This window comes from Amblyomma maculatum, chromosome 3 (assembly GCF_055883805.1).
Source record: "Amblyomma maculatum isolate TAMU_Amacu chromosome 3, ASM5588380v1, whole genome shotgun sequence".
NCBI lineage: Eukaryota > Metazoa > Arthropoda > Arachnida > Ixodida > Ixodidae > Amblyomma > Amblyomma maculatum.
Genome location: NC_139346.1, coordinates 116,517,090 through 116,535,624, shown reverse-complemented (window position 1 = coordinate 116,535,624; position 18,535 = coordinate 116,517,090). Strand labels below are relative to the sequence as shown.

At 47.5% G+C, this 18,535-nt stretch overlaps 1 protein-coding gene across 1 annotated transcript in view; it reads right to left on the bottom strand.

Annotated features, from left to right (window-relative positions):
* Window positions 1–18,535, bottom strand: part of LOC146195769 (uncharacterized) — a 60,042-nt gene that overhangs the window by 6,204 nt on the left and 35,303 nt on the right. The window contains exons 3-4 of the mRNA XM_084596858.1: window positions 3,732–4,196; window positions 1,622–1,923 (exon numbers count right to left, since the gene is read on the bottom strand). Coding sequence (XP_084452984.1) covers window positions 1,622–1,923; window positions 3,732–4,196 — 767 coding nt within the window. The remainder of the gene's footprint in view (window positions 1–1,621; window positions 1,924–3,731; window positions 4,197–18,535) is intronic.

Here is an 18,535-nt window from a genome sequence, read left to right as displayed (position 1 = left end):
GAAATAGCACATGATGGATATGCAATATCCCTTCAGTTTGTGGTAACATGCACCTTGCGCGCACGTTACGGGTAACTATTACAGTGCTCTGTTTCCAGAAAATAGGGAGTTAATCGCAGTTTCTTAAAAAAGCAGAGCGCGTTAAAGAATGCGATAATCATACCAATATTTTCTTGTATTTGGAAATAATTCATTGCTCCCTCTTTAACAGAACGCATCTAAAAGAGAGAAACATGACAGGCATGCCAAACAAAGCCTAATGCATTAAATTTGCGCTTCATACTGTCGCTTGTAAAGAAGAAATAGATCTAGCATTATATGCCGAGTCCATCCTTACGTACAGGTTAGCTTGCAGCAAAACCCCCGTTTTATATGCGTGAGGCTAGCGTCATGGCTTTTGCTCCTACAACGCGTTTCGAAGACCCTTCTTTCCTTTTCACCTGGAGGTCCAATATTTACCTTATTTTGGCCTGTGTCGGTGCTAACACTCAGCCATATGTCTCCTGTACTTACGTTGTGCGTAAGCTTTCTGCTAATTCTGCGTTCCGTCGCTCGCAATTGTTGCCATGTACCACTATCTACCTCATTTTTCTTTACCACCATGCTTTCATGCTTCCATGCTTATATTTAACATGCGTTCGTGCATTCATGCCTCATCCTTACCTCGCTAGACCAAATTAAGGAGATGAGAAGACATTGTTGTAATATTCGTAAAGAAATTCAACTGTTTATTTTTTATTTGCTCTTTTATTATATCTGATGAAAATATGTGTAACTATATGTAAACATGTGATGAATGAAGTGTGATGCTAGCAAGGTGGGCAGAGAATATATTCATAAGCGTCAGAGCGGTTCGTTGTTTCAAGACCGTTCGTTGGCTTTATCTATAATAGCTGTCACAGGGCTTCGTTGTGCGTTAAACATTTATAAATAACATTCCCTACAAGTTACAGGACACAAGGGTCAGCGTGACCTTTATTGAAGCGTCCTCGACGTTTAGTGCAGCTTTTGTCCTATACATGATGTACGTTCTCATTTGGTTATAATAACAGGACAGATTATATAACGTAACTTGAAAAGTCTACGCTCCAGTTACTTGATAGAATGCTGCATGGTTTAAGGGAATAAATCTTTTCGATTGAATTAAAAAACAAGGGATGCCAGTTAATAAAACTTTAGGTACAGAATATCATGAAGAGAAAAAAAATCGTAACGAAAGTTACAGCTTTGTCCATGGCTAAGCAGATTAGAAAGGGAATTAGCTTGGCCGCACTGCAAAGTTAAAATGTAGGACTATGGTTATATCACATAGCCAATGACCACAAAATGTGCGGGATGATGTCCTTGTACAATGTAGATGTCATCGCTTTGGTGTAATGTTCGCAAATAGCTGACGCCATGCAGTGTTGAGGGACGGTAAGCAGTAAACTGCCTAGGCGGTTTCCCAACTTCTCGGTGGACTTAATTACGACTATCGAGGGTTGAGAAGATTGTGGACTGCGAAAAGTGTGAGTTTCTGAAAACCCCTTAATAATATCCAGTGCCGATGTTGTACGAAAGCAGCATTCTATTTACGACGGGAGGCTGGGCGTACACTTGGCGATGACGATATTCCCCGTACCTCCTCCTGTGCGGTCGAGCCCTGGAGGCCTTAGGCTTCTGCGGCTGCTGCGGTGGTTCCTCGGAGGGCTGCGGCGTGGCCGCAGCGGCCTCAGGCTCCGCGTACTGCTGCCTGTTCACAGTGGGCGCGGCGTAAAGCTGGCTGCGATAGTATTCGGCCTGGATCTCCTGCGCTGACTTGGAAGGCAATGGCACGGGTGCCCCTGCAGTGGCTTGGGGCGCCTGTTGCGTCTCAACCTGGCGGCTCTCCTCCTGGAACTGCGGTGCCCTAGGCAGCAGTTCTTGCGCAGGCACGTCATCCACCTGTACGGGGCAAGTGGAAAGTGAAATAAGTAGCCGCTACAGGCAGAGCATTCGGCTTTTAAAGTAGATGCTATAGTAGTACGCAACGTAAGTCCACAGTGATGCTCTGCCTGTCAATATGACCACACGCGATACATCTCAGCGGCAATGCAATCGTAAGTCCCTAAATTCAGGTGCTGAATAGTTGTACAGGAAGAAACGTTTAAAATATCGATTTTATTTACTTCTTTGACTGGTTCGTGAAGTAAAAGACCACCATAGAATCATGACCAATTATTGTCAAACGCTATTTTACTCCGCATGTGTCTTGCTGTAATGTTAGGTACGCACCGCTGTCTAGCGACGATTACGCCATCATAGCAGTGGCAGTGGTAATAGGTGCACGAAGGCTTTCATAAGTGAAACTTCAATGGTGTCACCATTTTGTGATGACTAAATTACTTAGTGGGTTGTGAGAATGAAGAATCGCTTGACAACGCTTGGCCGAGAGGGGAATAGATACGAAATCTAGTAAATTGATTCATGCAGCACAGCGGGAGTGAAAGAATGCCCTCTAGAGGGAAGCGATATGCACTGAAACTAAAGCGGTCGTTTCAGTGCAAGTCGAGAAACGTACGAGACTTTCCTTGCATACATCTTTTGTCCAATACAATCGATTTCCTTCGCAACAGAGACAGAGGTCAACCTTCAACACAAGGCTCTTTATATCGCGCTCCAGTCAATACGTTTAATAATAGGCTGCATGTCTAGAGCATTAAGTGGTTGCAATACTACGAATAGCATGACGCAGACAAGCTTATAAGATACAAAATACGGAGATGTTTGATGCTAATTTTGTGAATATGTGGCAGGAACTAATTCTAAAAGCGTTCATCTCACTGAAAATGCATCTGCATTCCTCTCTGAATGTGATCGAACCTGAAATTTTTGCGTCGTTGAATTACGCGAACTTAATTTTGGCGAGAAGCTGGAGACTGCCGGGAGGAAGAGTATTCGAAGCACAAGGAATGCCGCAATCTGCACCGAACTACTCTAATATGGCTGTCGAATAAGAGCACTCGAGCAAAGATTTGGATTGAACAGATCAGTTATAGAGGCTATGTCGGAAACGAAGCCTGGATATATCTATTCGGTGTAAGGATAGGAAAAGTTCTGGAACATGAGATTCTTGCAGAGCACAAATCAAAATGAACAATGGTCGAGGAAAAGACTCAGTGCACTATACCACGTTTCGACAAGAGCTTTTCATCTGACAAAGCCTCTTGTAAAAAATCTAGTAACTCCTGTAAAGCGCAGTGAGGCTTTTCGTCGGTTCTTTTTCATTTTCTACATTACCAAGCCTCTAACATTTTCCAATATATATGAGGATATATCCGCCTGAAAATTCATTACATCAATATAAAATGCATGCTGAAATTGTAATATTGGGCATTTTATATAGCAGTTTCTTTAACCACGAGCCTGGTCAGGACTACCCGTCAGGTCTTTACGAGCAACTTGTCTGCCCCCAAACAGACTGCTGGTTATGCAATCAAGAGCGTTAAAGCTTATTATAATTCATAATCGGTTTCTCCCCCTAACTCAGTCATTGTACCCGCTCACTATGGTATCTACTTTTACGAGAGCTTGCAGTTCCTTAAATATGTACAATGACACCGATTTGGATAGCTTGCTTGAGCCGAAGATCTGTGTTTGGTCTCTTTGTATGTTTTGCCATAAATCTCTTCAAATAAACACTGCAAGTTCTCCGAGGTATGTCACATCGCCACTGTCCGCACAACAGAGTCGCAACAGGCAGGGCTCAGGACCTTGGGCGGTACGGGCGTGGTCGCGAGGAGCGCGGCGTCGGTTACAAGGAGCCCTTCCTTGGGGGGCTCCTTGTCCAGGATGCGTTCGTCCTTGAGGATGACGAAGCCCCTCTTGCCCGCACTGTAGTGCACCTTGCGCATGTGGCCCCGGGAGTCCACGTAGCCGTAGGAGCCCCGGATGCTGCCGTCGGGCAACCGGAACTCCTGGCGGTAGCTCTGCCCCGCCGGCCCATTCCCGGAGTCGTAGCCGAACTTGTATTGCCCGTCGAGCCGCTCGCCGATGCTCACGTAGTGCACAGGCGCCGGAGGGTAGTAGCGAGGGATGGCTGGCGCCGATTTGGGCAGGGCGTCCTGGTAGTACTGCTCCTGTTGCTGCGGCCTTCCTGCTGGGGTCACCCGTTCTTGTCGGTCGTGCTGCTGATACCGCTGGCCGCTGGTTCCCGCCACAAGCCAACAGCACAGCACCTGCGGCGTGTTTATTACACAGGTCACACAGAAGCTCACACACTCGTGGTCAACCACCTTCCAGTGCACCCATTTCTCTCAGTGGGCATCAAGCAATTTTGTAATGTTTACAAGCTTTTTCCTAAGCCTGGCGCTCAGCTCCAACCCATGGGATGAGAACATAGGAAACAGGGAATATAAAACCACGTGCATGTCTACGTGTATGCAGTTCCTTGCACCAAGTCCTCATCGTCATCATTATTTACCTAGCCGTTCTGTAACCCTGTGATATTAAGTTAAACTAAGTGCTTGCTACCTAGCAGTGATGTGCTTATGCGGCCCATAAAAACGCAAAAATATCCTCTAGTTCTTATTTCGTCGAAGTGAAACCAAACGTGGTGCTTTGAAAACCCTGCGATAACGCGCCCACAATCGATGAAAGTATGTGAAAAAACGTATGGTACGTTAAGCAGCCCTCCCTTAAAAGAACGAACTTATAAGCTATGAAAAAAACTATGACTTATTCGATGGCAAAGCAAGCTATGCTATCTTCCCAAGGAACAGATACTATTCCCAGGAAGGATCAAAGGTTGAGCATTGTACCATCTCTGGCTGTTTCTATAAACTTCGTGCTAATAATGTGTCGTAGATGTTCCCAATGCAGTAGCACTGACATGATTCATCGCGATCAATAAATCCTTGCCATTATTAAACTAGTTTCTGGTTGCGCCAAAGTCTTCAACTGCGTAAGCGTTTACTTTTAAGGCATAACTGCACAAAAGCCTCTAGTAGGGGATCAATGGAGCCAAGCAAACTTTTAGAAACCACTCTCGACTAGTTCGCGTAGTCCATGAGCTTGAGTTGAAGCAGTATCCTAAACTTTCTGCGTTGTTGGCCCAATGTGCTGTTCTCGCCCATCTTTTTTTTTTTTCGGTGGATATAGAACTGCTCGTATTCAATAAGTTTTCCCACATGCACATCGACTACAAAATGTCTACAAGCGTCCCTCGTACAAGCGTCCGCGCTTTAAAGAAGGTTCTTGACTATTGCTTGCAGGCCTTACTTCCTTCAGCACATACTTAAATGAGTGCACTTTTTAAAGCCAGCGAAGCTTTTCCTTTGGTGTTAGAGATAACTTATTGTCCTATGCTCTTTTTTTTTTTTCCTAATGTGGTACGATTAGCCATATACGCCTGGCTCTTTTGCTTTTCTGTGCATGTACATTTTCCGGCTCACTGCACGACCACATCGTTCGCCTCATTTCCTGCTCTTTTTTGCAGAGCGTTGACGCTGTTTACAGTCCTGCTTCCTGCGCTCAGGGCTTTACGCAATTACCAAGCGCAAAAAATAGGCATGATCAAACCGCTCAAGAGGGTTTCGCGCGTTACTCTGCGTTAAGCCTTGTATTTCCTTTATTCAAACGTAAACGCTGTCTAAACGCTCGTATAAATAGTCACGCAAGTATTTTGCTTTCCTACTGTCGCGGTTTCTCGACAAACTTTCGAACCTATAAATGCACAGCCGCAGAGTGTTTTTATTTATTTTCGCTTTGCTCCCCAACTTCAGCACCAAAACCACTAAATAACCCCCCCCCCCCCCCCCCCACCACCCTACCCCCTCTTCGGTCGTTTGTTTTTGCAATAGATCGTAATCTCGTTCACGCGCTGTCCGAACGGCACGCCTAGTTTCCGAAAACAAGTCCATAAATAAAGCGCGGATAGAACCTACGATTATGGAAGGAGCACAAGCCTCTGGGTGGTCTCAAGTTTACTCCCCTTTCTCGCTCCCCACCTCGCTCCCCGGTTAAGCTTCCCTCAGTATCGATGAGAAGGCAGTCGCGAAAATATTCGGGAATTTAGTAGAAGCCCGGAGCCAATGTAAAGTCAACACAGATCCTCGAGAGGAGATCGAAAGTGCTCAGTCCTTGTTGTCTCTCCCAGTCCTTTTTAAGCACAGTTCAAGTTGTGTTTTCTTTGCACTCATTCCCTGTTTAGGCTTAACGCTACATGCAGGTTCTTCTATTATTGATACTGAGCTGAATACGCGAGCTGTGATAGATACAAATTTCTTTTTATTCACTGACCAGGTAAGCCAATACAATGGCCCAATATATAAACATAAAGAAAACGAACAAGTTTTACCCCGCTGACATGTGTGACCGTGCGATGCCGAAGAGTGGACGTAAAATAGAAGGCCCGCGTCGTCTACTGACGCCGACTTTCCGCACTTCCTTTACTTCTTCCGACAGCCGACTCTCTTCCGGAACTGTCCGGGGATAGAGACGTTGAGTGAGGGTGCGCAGAACGGCCAGCATCCCTGTCTGGGTGGCGAAAAATAAAGGAAATCCTGAAGCTCGATTTAGACCGCTGACATCGTTCCACCATCGCACGGTGAACGACGACCTCTTACCTCCTTGACCCCCTTGACACCGCCTGATCGCGGTGAGCCCAAAAGCGAAGGGAGTAGGTCCAGTCAACAAGACTGAGGCAGCCTCTGCGGTTGCATGTTGATCAGTTCTTTGAATCTGCTGTATACTCATTGTTGACTCACGAAAATTCTGATCCCACACCGCAGTACCACTGACTAAATATTATACGAAAGCTGAATTCCGGTCGCAATGCAAACAAAATGAGCTTTTGTTTTTACAGTAAGCAGTGCTTTCCGCTGGAAATTGCCAAAGCTTCCTTATGGGTGCAAAGCAGGCATTCTCCAGTTGTGCCGTTACTATATAGCTGCCAAGGCCGAACCACACGGCTTCTTCTGAGTAGCATAAATTTGTTAGGGACTTGTTTCTGCCAAATCTGGTGTTACATCATTGTGGGTGATATAATACCCATGCGGGCACTCCATTCGGCATCGTCCCAAGTAAAGGGTCTAATAACAGTGAGCAACAGCGGTTCCAATTGAACAAAGGCAGTTAGCCAGCACGCTTAAGGAAACGGCTAATGCCGACATTATTAACGTACCGCTTCTCGGAGAGAACGAGAAAAGCCTTTCGGAAAAAAAAAAATGTGTTTACGAAAATAAATTATTTTTATTTTATGGGTGAAGACTTATATAGCGTTTACCACATGCAACTTGTAAAATTTAAGGAAGGCGGTATAGGATGATAACTTTGTGGTCTACGTTTTGGGAGGAGGAGGAGGATGGGGGAAAAATTATTTTTTTTTTTCACTTGAAGAAAGGTTTTTTTGCTTTGCTAACAGCATCAACGGTGGCAAACATCACAATTCTGATTACACGAGTTAACTTGTTAGATAATTATCTAGAAGTTAATAGCTACCTCTTTTAAGTGCTAAGTTTAGGCACTCCATCGGTAACCAATAGCCGTATACATGGTATAGATTCTTTTTTTTTTAAAAAAAGTTATTATGAAAACTGTACCATCACTAGTTTTAGCACCAAGAATTTGGGCTCTCCGCAATGTTATAAATCCAAGCTGCCCGGTTATATATGGATGCGCAGCTTGGACTGGGGGTGTGGCTGTGTGCCCTGTATATGCACACAACGCGCGTCAGTCGGCGCAGGGAAAAAATAACGCAATGGTCCCCGGTCTGCTGCTGCCAGCTAGACAACCAGGAAGGCGATAATGAATGGCTTAACTACTGCTTACCGCCTTTCCGGTTGCTTCTACATAGCGGCATACACCACACCCTCAAGCCGTTTTGGCGTGGGTGCCGCAGAAGGTGCAGCCTAACAGGCGCCCCGCCGAAATGAAGTGCGCTTGCACTTATTGCGCTCCATGGCCACGGAGCTTGTGTGTTTTCATTTACCGCTCCCGGAAAGCCCCAAAGTGTGACTCTGTCCAATGGACGAGAGTCGAGATTCGGTAAATATACAAATCGATGCATCTGTTACAACAGGCTATCTTAAATGTTCAATTTTGTTGAGTAGAGTATATTCGCTTTCGTTTCAAAAAGAAAAATACATTACCATAGGCTTGCAGTAAAACATATGACATTCTTGCATATTTTCAAATGTGTATCACCGCCGACACTAATGTCATGAAGAAATCACAATTTTTACTGAAAAGAGCTAGTTTTAAATATTCAAGATATTATCAACAGACCTCCTCGAAACGCTGTGAGCTCGCACGAACACTTGAGTATGCGTTGTGTGCGTGCACGTGCATTCCATTTGTCTAGGCCAAGTTCCCATCAGTCATATTAGTATAATAATTTATATTCGTAGAATATCCAAGTCCTATGAAGGTGAGTGTATTTTCACATGGCTCTGGTAGCAGCCACAACGTCCTACAGAAGAAATCGCGCTAAGTGGCACAGAAAGACGTTCACGCCTTTCTGTGCCACTTAAACACAATTTCTTCGGTATCGAACACCAACCAGCGTCTGACCTGCACAGAAGGAAAGGACAACTCATCAAAGGCAACAGCGCAATGCCCGTCAGTTACTGACACTCTCTATTTATGACGTTGGCGAGATTTCGACATAAGTGTTCCGAAACAACCAAACCAAATCTGAACGCTGTGAAGGATACCGAAAAGTCGCTAAAATATATCTAAAATCTACAAATTTCAAAGACAAATTCTCACTAAAAACAATTTCGTCGGTGAAATCGGCCAATCATCAAGGTGGTTTAGCAGCCAAAACCAGTTGTGCACGTCCTTAAATATGAAATCATGCGATGATTCTCCTGGACTCATGCGCCAGTCGACCATGAACCAGCGCATTTACAAATAAAATTTTTGTGGCCGCTGGTTGGGAATGGAAGATTCCCCTTTCAACCTTCACTAGACTGTATTCTAAAGCGACAGTTAATGCGCCTCATTGCATTATGTCAGCTGATAATAAAACTCATGCACAGTAAGGCATTATTAGCAATTTTAAACCAAGTCACACGCGGCGCTGCGCAAGAAACATTGTACTTGTCGACACGGCCAGCAGACAAAGGGGGCGCATTAAACATTCTACTGCGCGTATACGGAGAGCAGTTTCGAAACTGTGTGTTACCGTTTCTATCGTTCCAACGAAGCTAGCACGAAAATTTCTCAGGCGGGTTGGCACAATCCCGCGTGCACGTCTCTGCGAGCAACATACGCCCTGTTCCTCGGGCCGAGGTTGTTTCAAAGCAGCAGCAGTTAACTTCCCTTTTCTTTAATTTTCTTGTTCTGCAGGCAGCCATCATTACAGGCGCTGCTACACTCTCGTTTGTTCTCGTTTGTTTCTGAATGTGAGACAATGGAAAGTGATTCTGCGCCGGGAAGCTTTGAAGGTGTAAGGGGGCCTCAATTCGCTTTGCGGATTGCCGTGAGCCTCGGTGCGCTGCTGTAGAGCGGCGGCAAATAAAAAAAAGGACGGTATCAGGAAACATGTCTGGCGCGTTGCGTCGACTGTTAGTTTGTGATGCACTGACTATGCACGTCAAGTCAGGGGCTTAGAATCCTACAGACTAATGGAACAAGGCGTGCGTCACGAACCGACGTTAGTCGTACCAGCTTCAGTCCCGATTCTTCAATTTTGCAACAGTGCGCCGGCCTCCAGCGACGCTCGATGCGATGCAGATGCAGAGGATTACGTTAGGTAGTGTCTGGCGTCTCTTGCCAATAGTATCCATATACCTACCGCTGGGGAGCGGTATAGTGCTTCAGAACAACGTGTGCTGCCTGCTGACCAGCCAAGCAGAGGTTTATCGATATCGTGTTTTCGACTTAAGTGCGATTCCGAAATCACGTGAAGGAAAAATTTTCAGTCTAATCACAGTGGTATATGGTTTGTCTGCGCAAAATACAGACGCTAAAATAAAAACTAATAATAATTAACTTTAGTTGTTTCTTCTTTCCAAGAACCTACAACCTCGCAACCACCATGATTGCGGATTGCTCCCCATGAGCTGAGTTCGATTCTCTGCATTCAGAATAAAAAATGGCAGTCCCCTCAGTGGTTCTCTGCGCCGTATCGAGGCCATTTTGTTTTTATTCTTGATGTTGTACAGACTTAATACAGTATATCTAATCGTTAAAATATAAGCAATAGATGTGGCTGCGTTAGTTAGTTTCAAACCCATGCAGCTGTAGGATACACCCGTAAAATAGCCAGAAATATTTTTCCGGTGGTTTTCAACGCCATTGCTAGAAAAAAACCAAATGCCCGAAAGAAGGTTAGGAGGGGGAGGGAAGGGGGGGGGGGATGCTTCGCTTACAACACTTGAGTGGGTATTTCTGGCACCAAGACACCCCTCCCGGCGACTGCCTTATGACACAAGGTACCGTAGGTGTTTAAGTATAACACACGCTCTCAGTCCATGCCTTGTTGTCGATTAGAGAAGCCGCACTCTAACAGTGCACTGTGCATTGTGGACTCGAGCTAGGAACCGGCGCTTATGATGACACGCTCTATAACAGCCATCTTACAACGTCTTAGCTGCTGCTTACACAGACCAAACGGGCAGAAAACAATATTATATATATATTGTGAGCCTTCTGTGGACCTTCTTTCATTTGTACATGCCATGATCTTCTTCTTTCATTTGTACATACCATCATCATCGTCCCGCGGCGCCGGCACCCCGGCGCGCGCTTGGGTTCGTGATCGGATTAAAACGCTAGACAAGGCTTCGCTGTCCTTGTCGTCACGACCTCGCCGTCTCGACCTAGCCTTCTTTTACAAGTGGTGGAGGCGAAATTTGATCCCCTTGCTGCCTTGGGCCCTGCCTCTCGCTGGAGCTATGTTCCGGTCGCCGTTTGGCAACTGCCGCCATCGCTATGTCTACCGACAGTACCCACGAACAAGCCGAACCCTCTACCTCGGCTGCACCACCCCCTCCGACTGTGCCCACACGACAGCGCGACCCGCCGCTGTTCGCTGGTCGTCGCGACGAAGACGTCGATGACTGGCTTGACACCTACGAACGCTGCAGTGCCTACAACCGGTGGGACGATGCTCTGAAATTTCTCAACATCTCTTTCTACCTTATTGAGGTCGCCAGGACTTGGTTCATCAACCGCGAGCCCCACACAACTAACTGGACCACCTTCAAACAGCAGTTCCGACAGTACTTCGCCGACCCGGCAGTTCGGACTGAGATCGCGAAGACCAAGCTCGCTTCACGCCGTCAAGATCCTGATGAGTCATATGCGTCTTACATAGAGGCCATACTTGCACTCTGCCGGCGTATTAGTCCCACCATGGCGGAACATGAACGAGTACACCACGTCTTGAAAGGAATCAATTCTACGGCATATAACATCCTAGTTGCTCAGAATCCTTCAACTATTGATTCCATTATTACGACCTGCCAACGCATCGAGCAGCTGCAGTCTTCCCGATTGCAGCCCGCCAACGCTACTGGCCCGACCTATGCTGATCTCGACCTGCGGGCACTTATTCGAGCCATCATCCGCGAGGAGCTCCAGGCCCTCAAGCCTGTCTGTCGACACGGGTGCGATCACTCTTCCGCAACATCTAATGACGCAGGTCTCCGCAGCATCATCAAAGAAGAGCTGGCAACAATCACCGAACCTATGACATCTGGCCCTCCGGCACCCCGCTCAGTACCGACTTACGCGCACGTCGCAGCATCCCCCCCTCCTTTAGTTCCCCCGCCTCGACCGGCACCAACCTACAATCACGTCAATGCAATAGCGACGGCTCAACCTGCGCCACCCTATTACGCACCTTGGCGCCCCTCCCGACCAATTTGCTATTACTGTGGCATTCGAGGACATATATCCCGCGTCTGTCGTCGCCGCCTCCAGAATGAGCGCCGTGGTTACGATACCTTTGAAAGTGACATCCCTCCAACGTCATATTATCAACGCCGGTTTACTCCAAGCTCACCTCGAAGATCATCCCCACCTCCAGAATCCTCGTCTGAGCCTCGTGGAACCCATGCATCCCGACGTCGGTCCATATCCCCATACCGCCGCTCAGTTTCCCCTCTCCGACCCGCAACTACTCTCTCTGCCCGCCATCCGGAAAACTAAGCGTTGCAGTTTCCGGAGGTCAAACTGCAGTCTGCGAACTTACCAAAAGTCCTCCAGATCGCCCGTATAATGTGATTTCTGTTTTCGCTGAAGGATTACCGGTTGAAGCATTGATTGATACAGGGGCTGCAATTTCTGTCATTCACGCTGATTTGTGCTACCGTTTGCGAAAAGTTACCACACCATATGATGGGCCTGAACTCCGTGGAGCCAACGACGTCCCTTTGCGCCCTTTAGCAAAGTGCACCGTCCGAGTTGTTATTGACGGCGTCCGCCATCATGTGCAGTTTGCTGTGCTCTCTCCATGTGCGCATCTGATGATTTTTGGATGGGATTTTTTGTCAACCGCTTCGGCCTTAATTTCTTGTGGCGACCGTGTTATCCATATGACAGACAGCGATTTTTCATGTGAAGTTTCTGAACGACATCATCCCCTCGTTGCCGCCGCTGATACTGTTCTGCCTCCTCAGTGCGAAAAACTGCTTACCGTTGTTTCTGACCACATCGCTGACGGGGACGTACTCATCGCACCATCTTATCGTCATCTTGAACGCGGTATCGCCTTCCCGTCTAGTCTTGTGAGGTTCTGCAACGGCTCAGCGACAGTAGCGGCCACTAACACTTCACGTGAATCCCTCGTGCTCCGAAAAGGAACTTCTCTCCCCTGCAAGGTGGATGTTCAGCCTTTGTCCTTGTTGGTGCTCACCGCCCCTCAGCCTCAGCACCGCGTTTCGACAGACGTCTCTCTTTCTGTTCTCACAAAGACTATTAATCCTAACCTCACGCCGAACCAACGCCAAGAACTGCTGACATTGCTTCGACAACACCAAGCCATTTTTGATGCCACTTCCCCACCACTGGGACGGACAAGTGTTGCGCACCATCGCATCATTACTGAAGGTAACTCTATCGTTCGCCGACGGCCTTATCGGGTGTCCCTCTCTGAACGAAAGGTAATTGAAGAAAATGTGAATGACATGCTCCATCGCAATATTATTCGTCCCTCGACAAGTCCATGGTCCTCCCCAGTAGTGTTAGTTAAAAAAAAGGACGGCTCGGTACGCTTTTGTGTTGATTACCGCGCACTCAACAAAATTACCCGCAAAGATGTATACCCAATGCCAAGAATTGATGACGCCCTTGACTCTCTCCAAGGCGCCGAATATTTCTCGACTTTGGACCTCCGCTCAGGTTATTGGCAAATACCTATGCAGGAGGACGATAAAGAAAAAACCGCTTTCGCAACTCCCGATGGCCTTTACGAATTTAATGTTATGCCTTTCGGACTTTGTAACGCACCAGCGACATTTGAAAGGATGATCGATACTGTGCTTCGTGGCCTAAAATGGAGAACCTGTTTATGTTACTTGGATGACATTGTCATCTTTTCGTCAACTTTTAACGACCATCTCACGCGCCTGGATGAGGTCCTCACGTGTCTCGCTTCAGCGGGCCTTCAGCTCAACACCAAGAAGTGCCACTTTGCACAGAAGCAAATTAAAATATTGGGACATCTAGTCAGCTATGACGGCATTCGTCCAGACCCTGAAAAAATCGTCGCGGTCTTGAAATTTGCTCGTCCACAACGAACTACAGAATTGCGCAGTTTTCTCGGCCTGGCGTCTTATTTCCGGCGTTTTATAAAGAATTTTGCAAGTATTGCTGCTCCACTTCATCAACTACTTAAAGCACGCAGCCCTTTCGTGTGGACTGAACAGTGCGAAGCTGCTTTTAATAACCTGAAGCACGCCCTCACATCAGACCCTGTCCTTGGCCACTTCAGTGACAGCGCTCCAACCATCCTGCACACTGATGCCAGTGGTATCGGTCTTGGCGCTGTACTTCTGCAGCGCGATGCAACTTCTCGTGAGAAAGTGATTGCCTTCGCCAGTCGGACTATGACTCCAGCTGAGAAAAACTACACTATTACCGAACAGGAGTGCCTTGCCGTCGTCTGGGCTGTCCAAAAGTTTCGCCCTTACCTATACGGTCGGCACTTCACAGTTGTGACCGATCACCATGCTCTTTGCTGGTTGTCTTCGCTCAAAAATTTGACAGGCCGACTTGGCCGTTGGATTCTACGCCTGCAGGAATACAATTTTGACGTCATTTATAAATCGGGTCGCCAACACCAAGACGCCGACGCTCTTTCTCGCTGTCCACTTTCAGAATCGGCTTGCTGTTTGTCTTCCCAATACATTTCCACCTATGACCACAGCCGACCATCTCTTTCCCCGACGTATATCACAACAGTTTCATTTGACGACTCAGAGAACAAACACGCTCTCCGCTCACAGCAATTAGCCGATGCCTACTGCCGTCCCATCATCGACCGCCTTATTGGCGCTTCGGACCCACCCAATGCTCGGCTTCGCAGACAACTTCGCAATTTCAAGCTCGAAGATGGCATCCTACTCCGCTTCGTGTATTGCCCTGATGGAACTCGCTGGATACCAGTCGTGCCGCGTGTGCTTCGTCAACGTATACTGGCGGCTCTCCACGATGACGCTACTGCAGGTCACCTTGGGGTTGACAAAACCTACGACCGCGTGAAAAAACGATTCTTTTGGCCTGGCCTATCGTCCAGCGTTGCCAAATACGTCGCATCCTGCCCTCTATGCCAACGTCGCAAACGGTCGACTTCTTCACCCGCTGGCCTTCTACAACCTGTTCCCTGTCCCGCCACGCCATTCGACGTAGTCGGCATCGACTTATATGGTCCCCTACCTCTCTCCGATGGGGGTAACCATTGGATCATAACAGCTGTCGACCACCTTACACGCTATGCTGAGACAGCACCTGTACCAACTGGTTCCGCTCAAGAAGTAGCAAATTTCTTTTTGCGATCAATTGTATTACGTCATGGCGCTCCTCGGGTACTCCTAAGTGACCGCGGGACGGCCTTCTTATCGGCAGTAGTTGCCGAAGTTCTTCATGCGTCATCCACCCTTCATAAGACTACCTCAAGCTACCATCCCCAGACTAACGGGCTGACTGAGCGATTTCACCGCACCTTATCGGATATGATCTCCATGTACATCACACCGGACCATCGAAATTGGGACACTATTCTACCATTCGTCACTTTCGCCTATAACACAGCAGTACAACGGACTACCGGTTATTCTCCATTTTTCCTCGTTTATGGCCGTCCTCCCACTACAATTCTCGACGCTTCTTTCTTCTCTACACCCGACTACTCCACATCAGTACCTACCCAGTTCTTATCTCGTGTGGCCAGATGCCGTCATCTTGCCCGCCTAAACACAGCAGCGTGCCAGGAAGACCGCAAGTGTCGCTACGATTCTACGCATCGCGTGGTCTCTTATCGTCCCGGTGACGAAGTACTGCTTTATACACCACTGCGCACCCCTGGCCTTAGTGACAAATTCCACCACCGCTACCTTGGTCCCTACGAGATCATCAGCCAAACTTCTCCAGTTAACTACAAAGTCACGCCTGTTGATCCCCCAGCCGATCGACGCCACCGTGGAACTGAAATTGTTCATGTTTCTCGCTTGAAACCGTTTGTGCGCCGCGGTACATCGGTTGATTAGGAGCGGCCAGGCAGGCCGCTTCCGACCCCCCGGGCAGATTGTGTGAGCCTTCTGTGGACCTTCTTTCATTTGTACATGCCATGATCTTCTTCTTTCATTTGTACATACCATCATCATCGTCCTGCGGCGCCGGCCCCCCGGCGCGCGCTTGGGTTCGTGATCGGATTAAAACGCTAGACAAGGCTTCGCTGTCCTTGTCGTCACGACCTCGCCGTCTCGACCTAGCCTTCTTTTACAATATATATATATATATATATATGGTCTGAAAGAGATAAAACTTTATTATATGCCCCAATTTTGTATATATATATATATATATATATATATATATATATATATATATATATATATATATATGGTTTGAAAGAGATAAAACTTTATTATATGCCCCAATTTTGTGTACGCGGTCTCAGGTGTTTTAGTTAAGGCTACTGCTCTGCGCGGTGTGATGGCCAGCAGACTCTTGTAGAACAACATAATTTCGAGAAAGTGGGGCGTGGGAGAATAGCATGGATATTTTGTTACAGCATTGCATTTATGCGTACATTCATATTTGAGATTTCAGTGTTTGTGATTATCAAGGCAGCGCGTAAAATGGCTAAATCTTTATGGTGATTATAATAAAAAAGAAAGGGGCGTAGTCAAGCGCAATTTCGGAAATGTCGGAAGATAGGCCAAATAGAAGTAGAAATAGAAAAATATCAGGAACAAAAAAAATAGAAGGGAGCCTGTTCCATAGTTGTTTAGTACGTTGTATGCATGCTCCCTTAAGTCAGCGCTACTTGCTTCTATTCTCATCTTTTTCCTGCACGTTTCAGATCTGCAAGTAAAGTAAGCACTTTCCTTGTCTGCTCCGTGCTTGCCGCGGTTTATAGTTAAGCCTTGCAGTACAAGGGCACAAGAATGCCTCAACGCTATTGTGCGACAACGCTAAACCACCGAGCGAAAATGGCGCGATTAAACGCGCTCCTTGAAAACTAGCGGAAAAAAAGAGCGCGTGCGAGGTTGTTCCCGAGAAACGGGCCGAAAGATGCGGTAACTCCTAGCCACGCCCCTATTACTACACTCTCTCTACGTCTGGGAGAATTTCCCGTAACTGCGGCGCGGGGCGCGGGGTGTGACGAAGGAGGTTGAGCGCCACAAGCGCCTTTATTTTTCATTTTAAATGGCTTTCGTAAATGAGCTCGTAACCCCGTCACCTTTCACGAAAGCGTTACAATGGCGACAAAAAAATCAGACGGCGCCAAAACAAAAAAGCAAATAAACTCAATGTGAAAAGAAAACGTAAATGGCCTGCAAATAAGAGGCGCAGAGCGTGGCCTGGAATTTGCCTGTTTTGTGCTCGGTCGGGAAAAAAATGGAAAGAAGGTTCTAAGCTCGACCACTTCCGCAGAGACCCAGTGTAAAAAAAAAAAAAAGAAAGAAAGAAAGAAAAAGGGAGGGGGAGGGTTAGGACCAGAACATATATCGATCACTGGCCGATCGCCCTGACCGGCCCTGTTGTGCGCCCACGCGAGATTGCGCGACGTCACTGAAACCGGAAGGCCCGCAGCTCCAACCGTACGCATGCGCGTGCGGACACGTGCGCACGCATGTATTACTTTGCTCAAGGGAGAGTGGGAAGGGTACGCCCGAGTTAGGGCTAGGCTCGAAATAAAGAGAAAGGGGCGAAGGAATGTATATCCCCTCGCAAACCGAGCGAACCAGAGCTATTGCTCGCAAGCACTGGCACACGCGTCTCGTTGGATGCAAGGCGCGTGTCTTGTTTTGCGCGCGAAACCTTTGGCGCGCAGTAAGTTAGGAGACGCGTAACAAGTTTACTGAACGCATGCCTTCGCGTGGACACGCCGTTCACGCATGACGTGTGACAAGTGTTCGCGAAAGAAAGAGATTGAAAGCGGAATGCTAATGAGGTGCGGTTCGCAGCAGGCGGGTTGTCCGAACCAGGACGTCTAGCAGCTCGGAGCGCTTTGCGAGTCGATGGCTGAAAGACTGTGAGAAATGGCACTTCCGTCAGCGCACGCGTGCCAATCGTTCCTATCGCTGATGCGGTCCCGGTAAAAGTCGAGGTTTTTGTGACACGCTTCGTTTTCGCCTCCTCGTTAAGCAAAAGAGACGAGCGACCCGCACGGCTTTGGAAGGGGCAGGTGAAAGCGCGCTGCCGGCTTCGCTTCACAGTAGTCTCGCCCTAACCTAAACAGAATAGTGCAGAGGCCCTGCTGCCGGATGGGAGCGGAAGTCACGAGTATGGACTTTACGATGGGGCTGCAGAAACACCTAGTGGCGTGCTCTTTGTATACACTATGCCGCCTGGCACAGTTTGGATATTTAGCAGAGCGACTGGAACTAATTGCCGCTTGCTTGACTATTGCTACTAGAACCTAATTTATTCTGAACAGGCTCGCATTGTACTGCGCGTCTTTTGCTCTTTGGTTGGCCACGTCTGTGTGACGCCTCGCTGTCTGAGTGGCCACATCTATGTGGAGACGACATCCAATGCACAACGTGGGAGAATAATAGTTAAATCTGTGTGGTGGTGGACTGCGGTGACGGCCCAGTGCTCTTGAATATAGTTTTAGTGAAGCGGTTAGAATCCAATCTCGGCCGAGGTGTTTTTTTTTTTTTTTTTTTTTTCATTTGCAAAGTGAGAAACGCTGTACAAACCTGCTGACCGACAGTAACGGCGTTTCGGCTGAGTGTAAGTCTAAGTGCTGAGCGCTGATAAACGCATCTAATGAACAGGGTCGTTTGTATTTTTTTGTTCAAGGTTTACGTACTGAAAATAGCGCGATATAAGTCCCTACGGGCGTAGCAGACGGGTTGTACAGCAGTGAAGACGTTATTTACGTAATATAATTCAA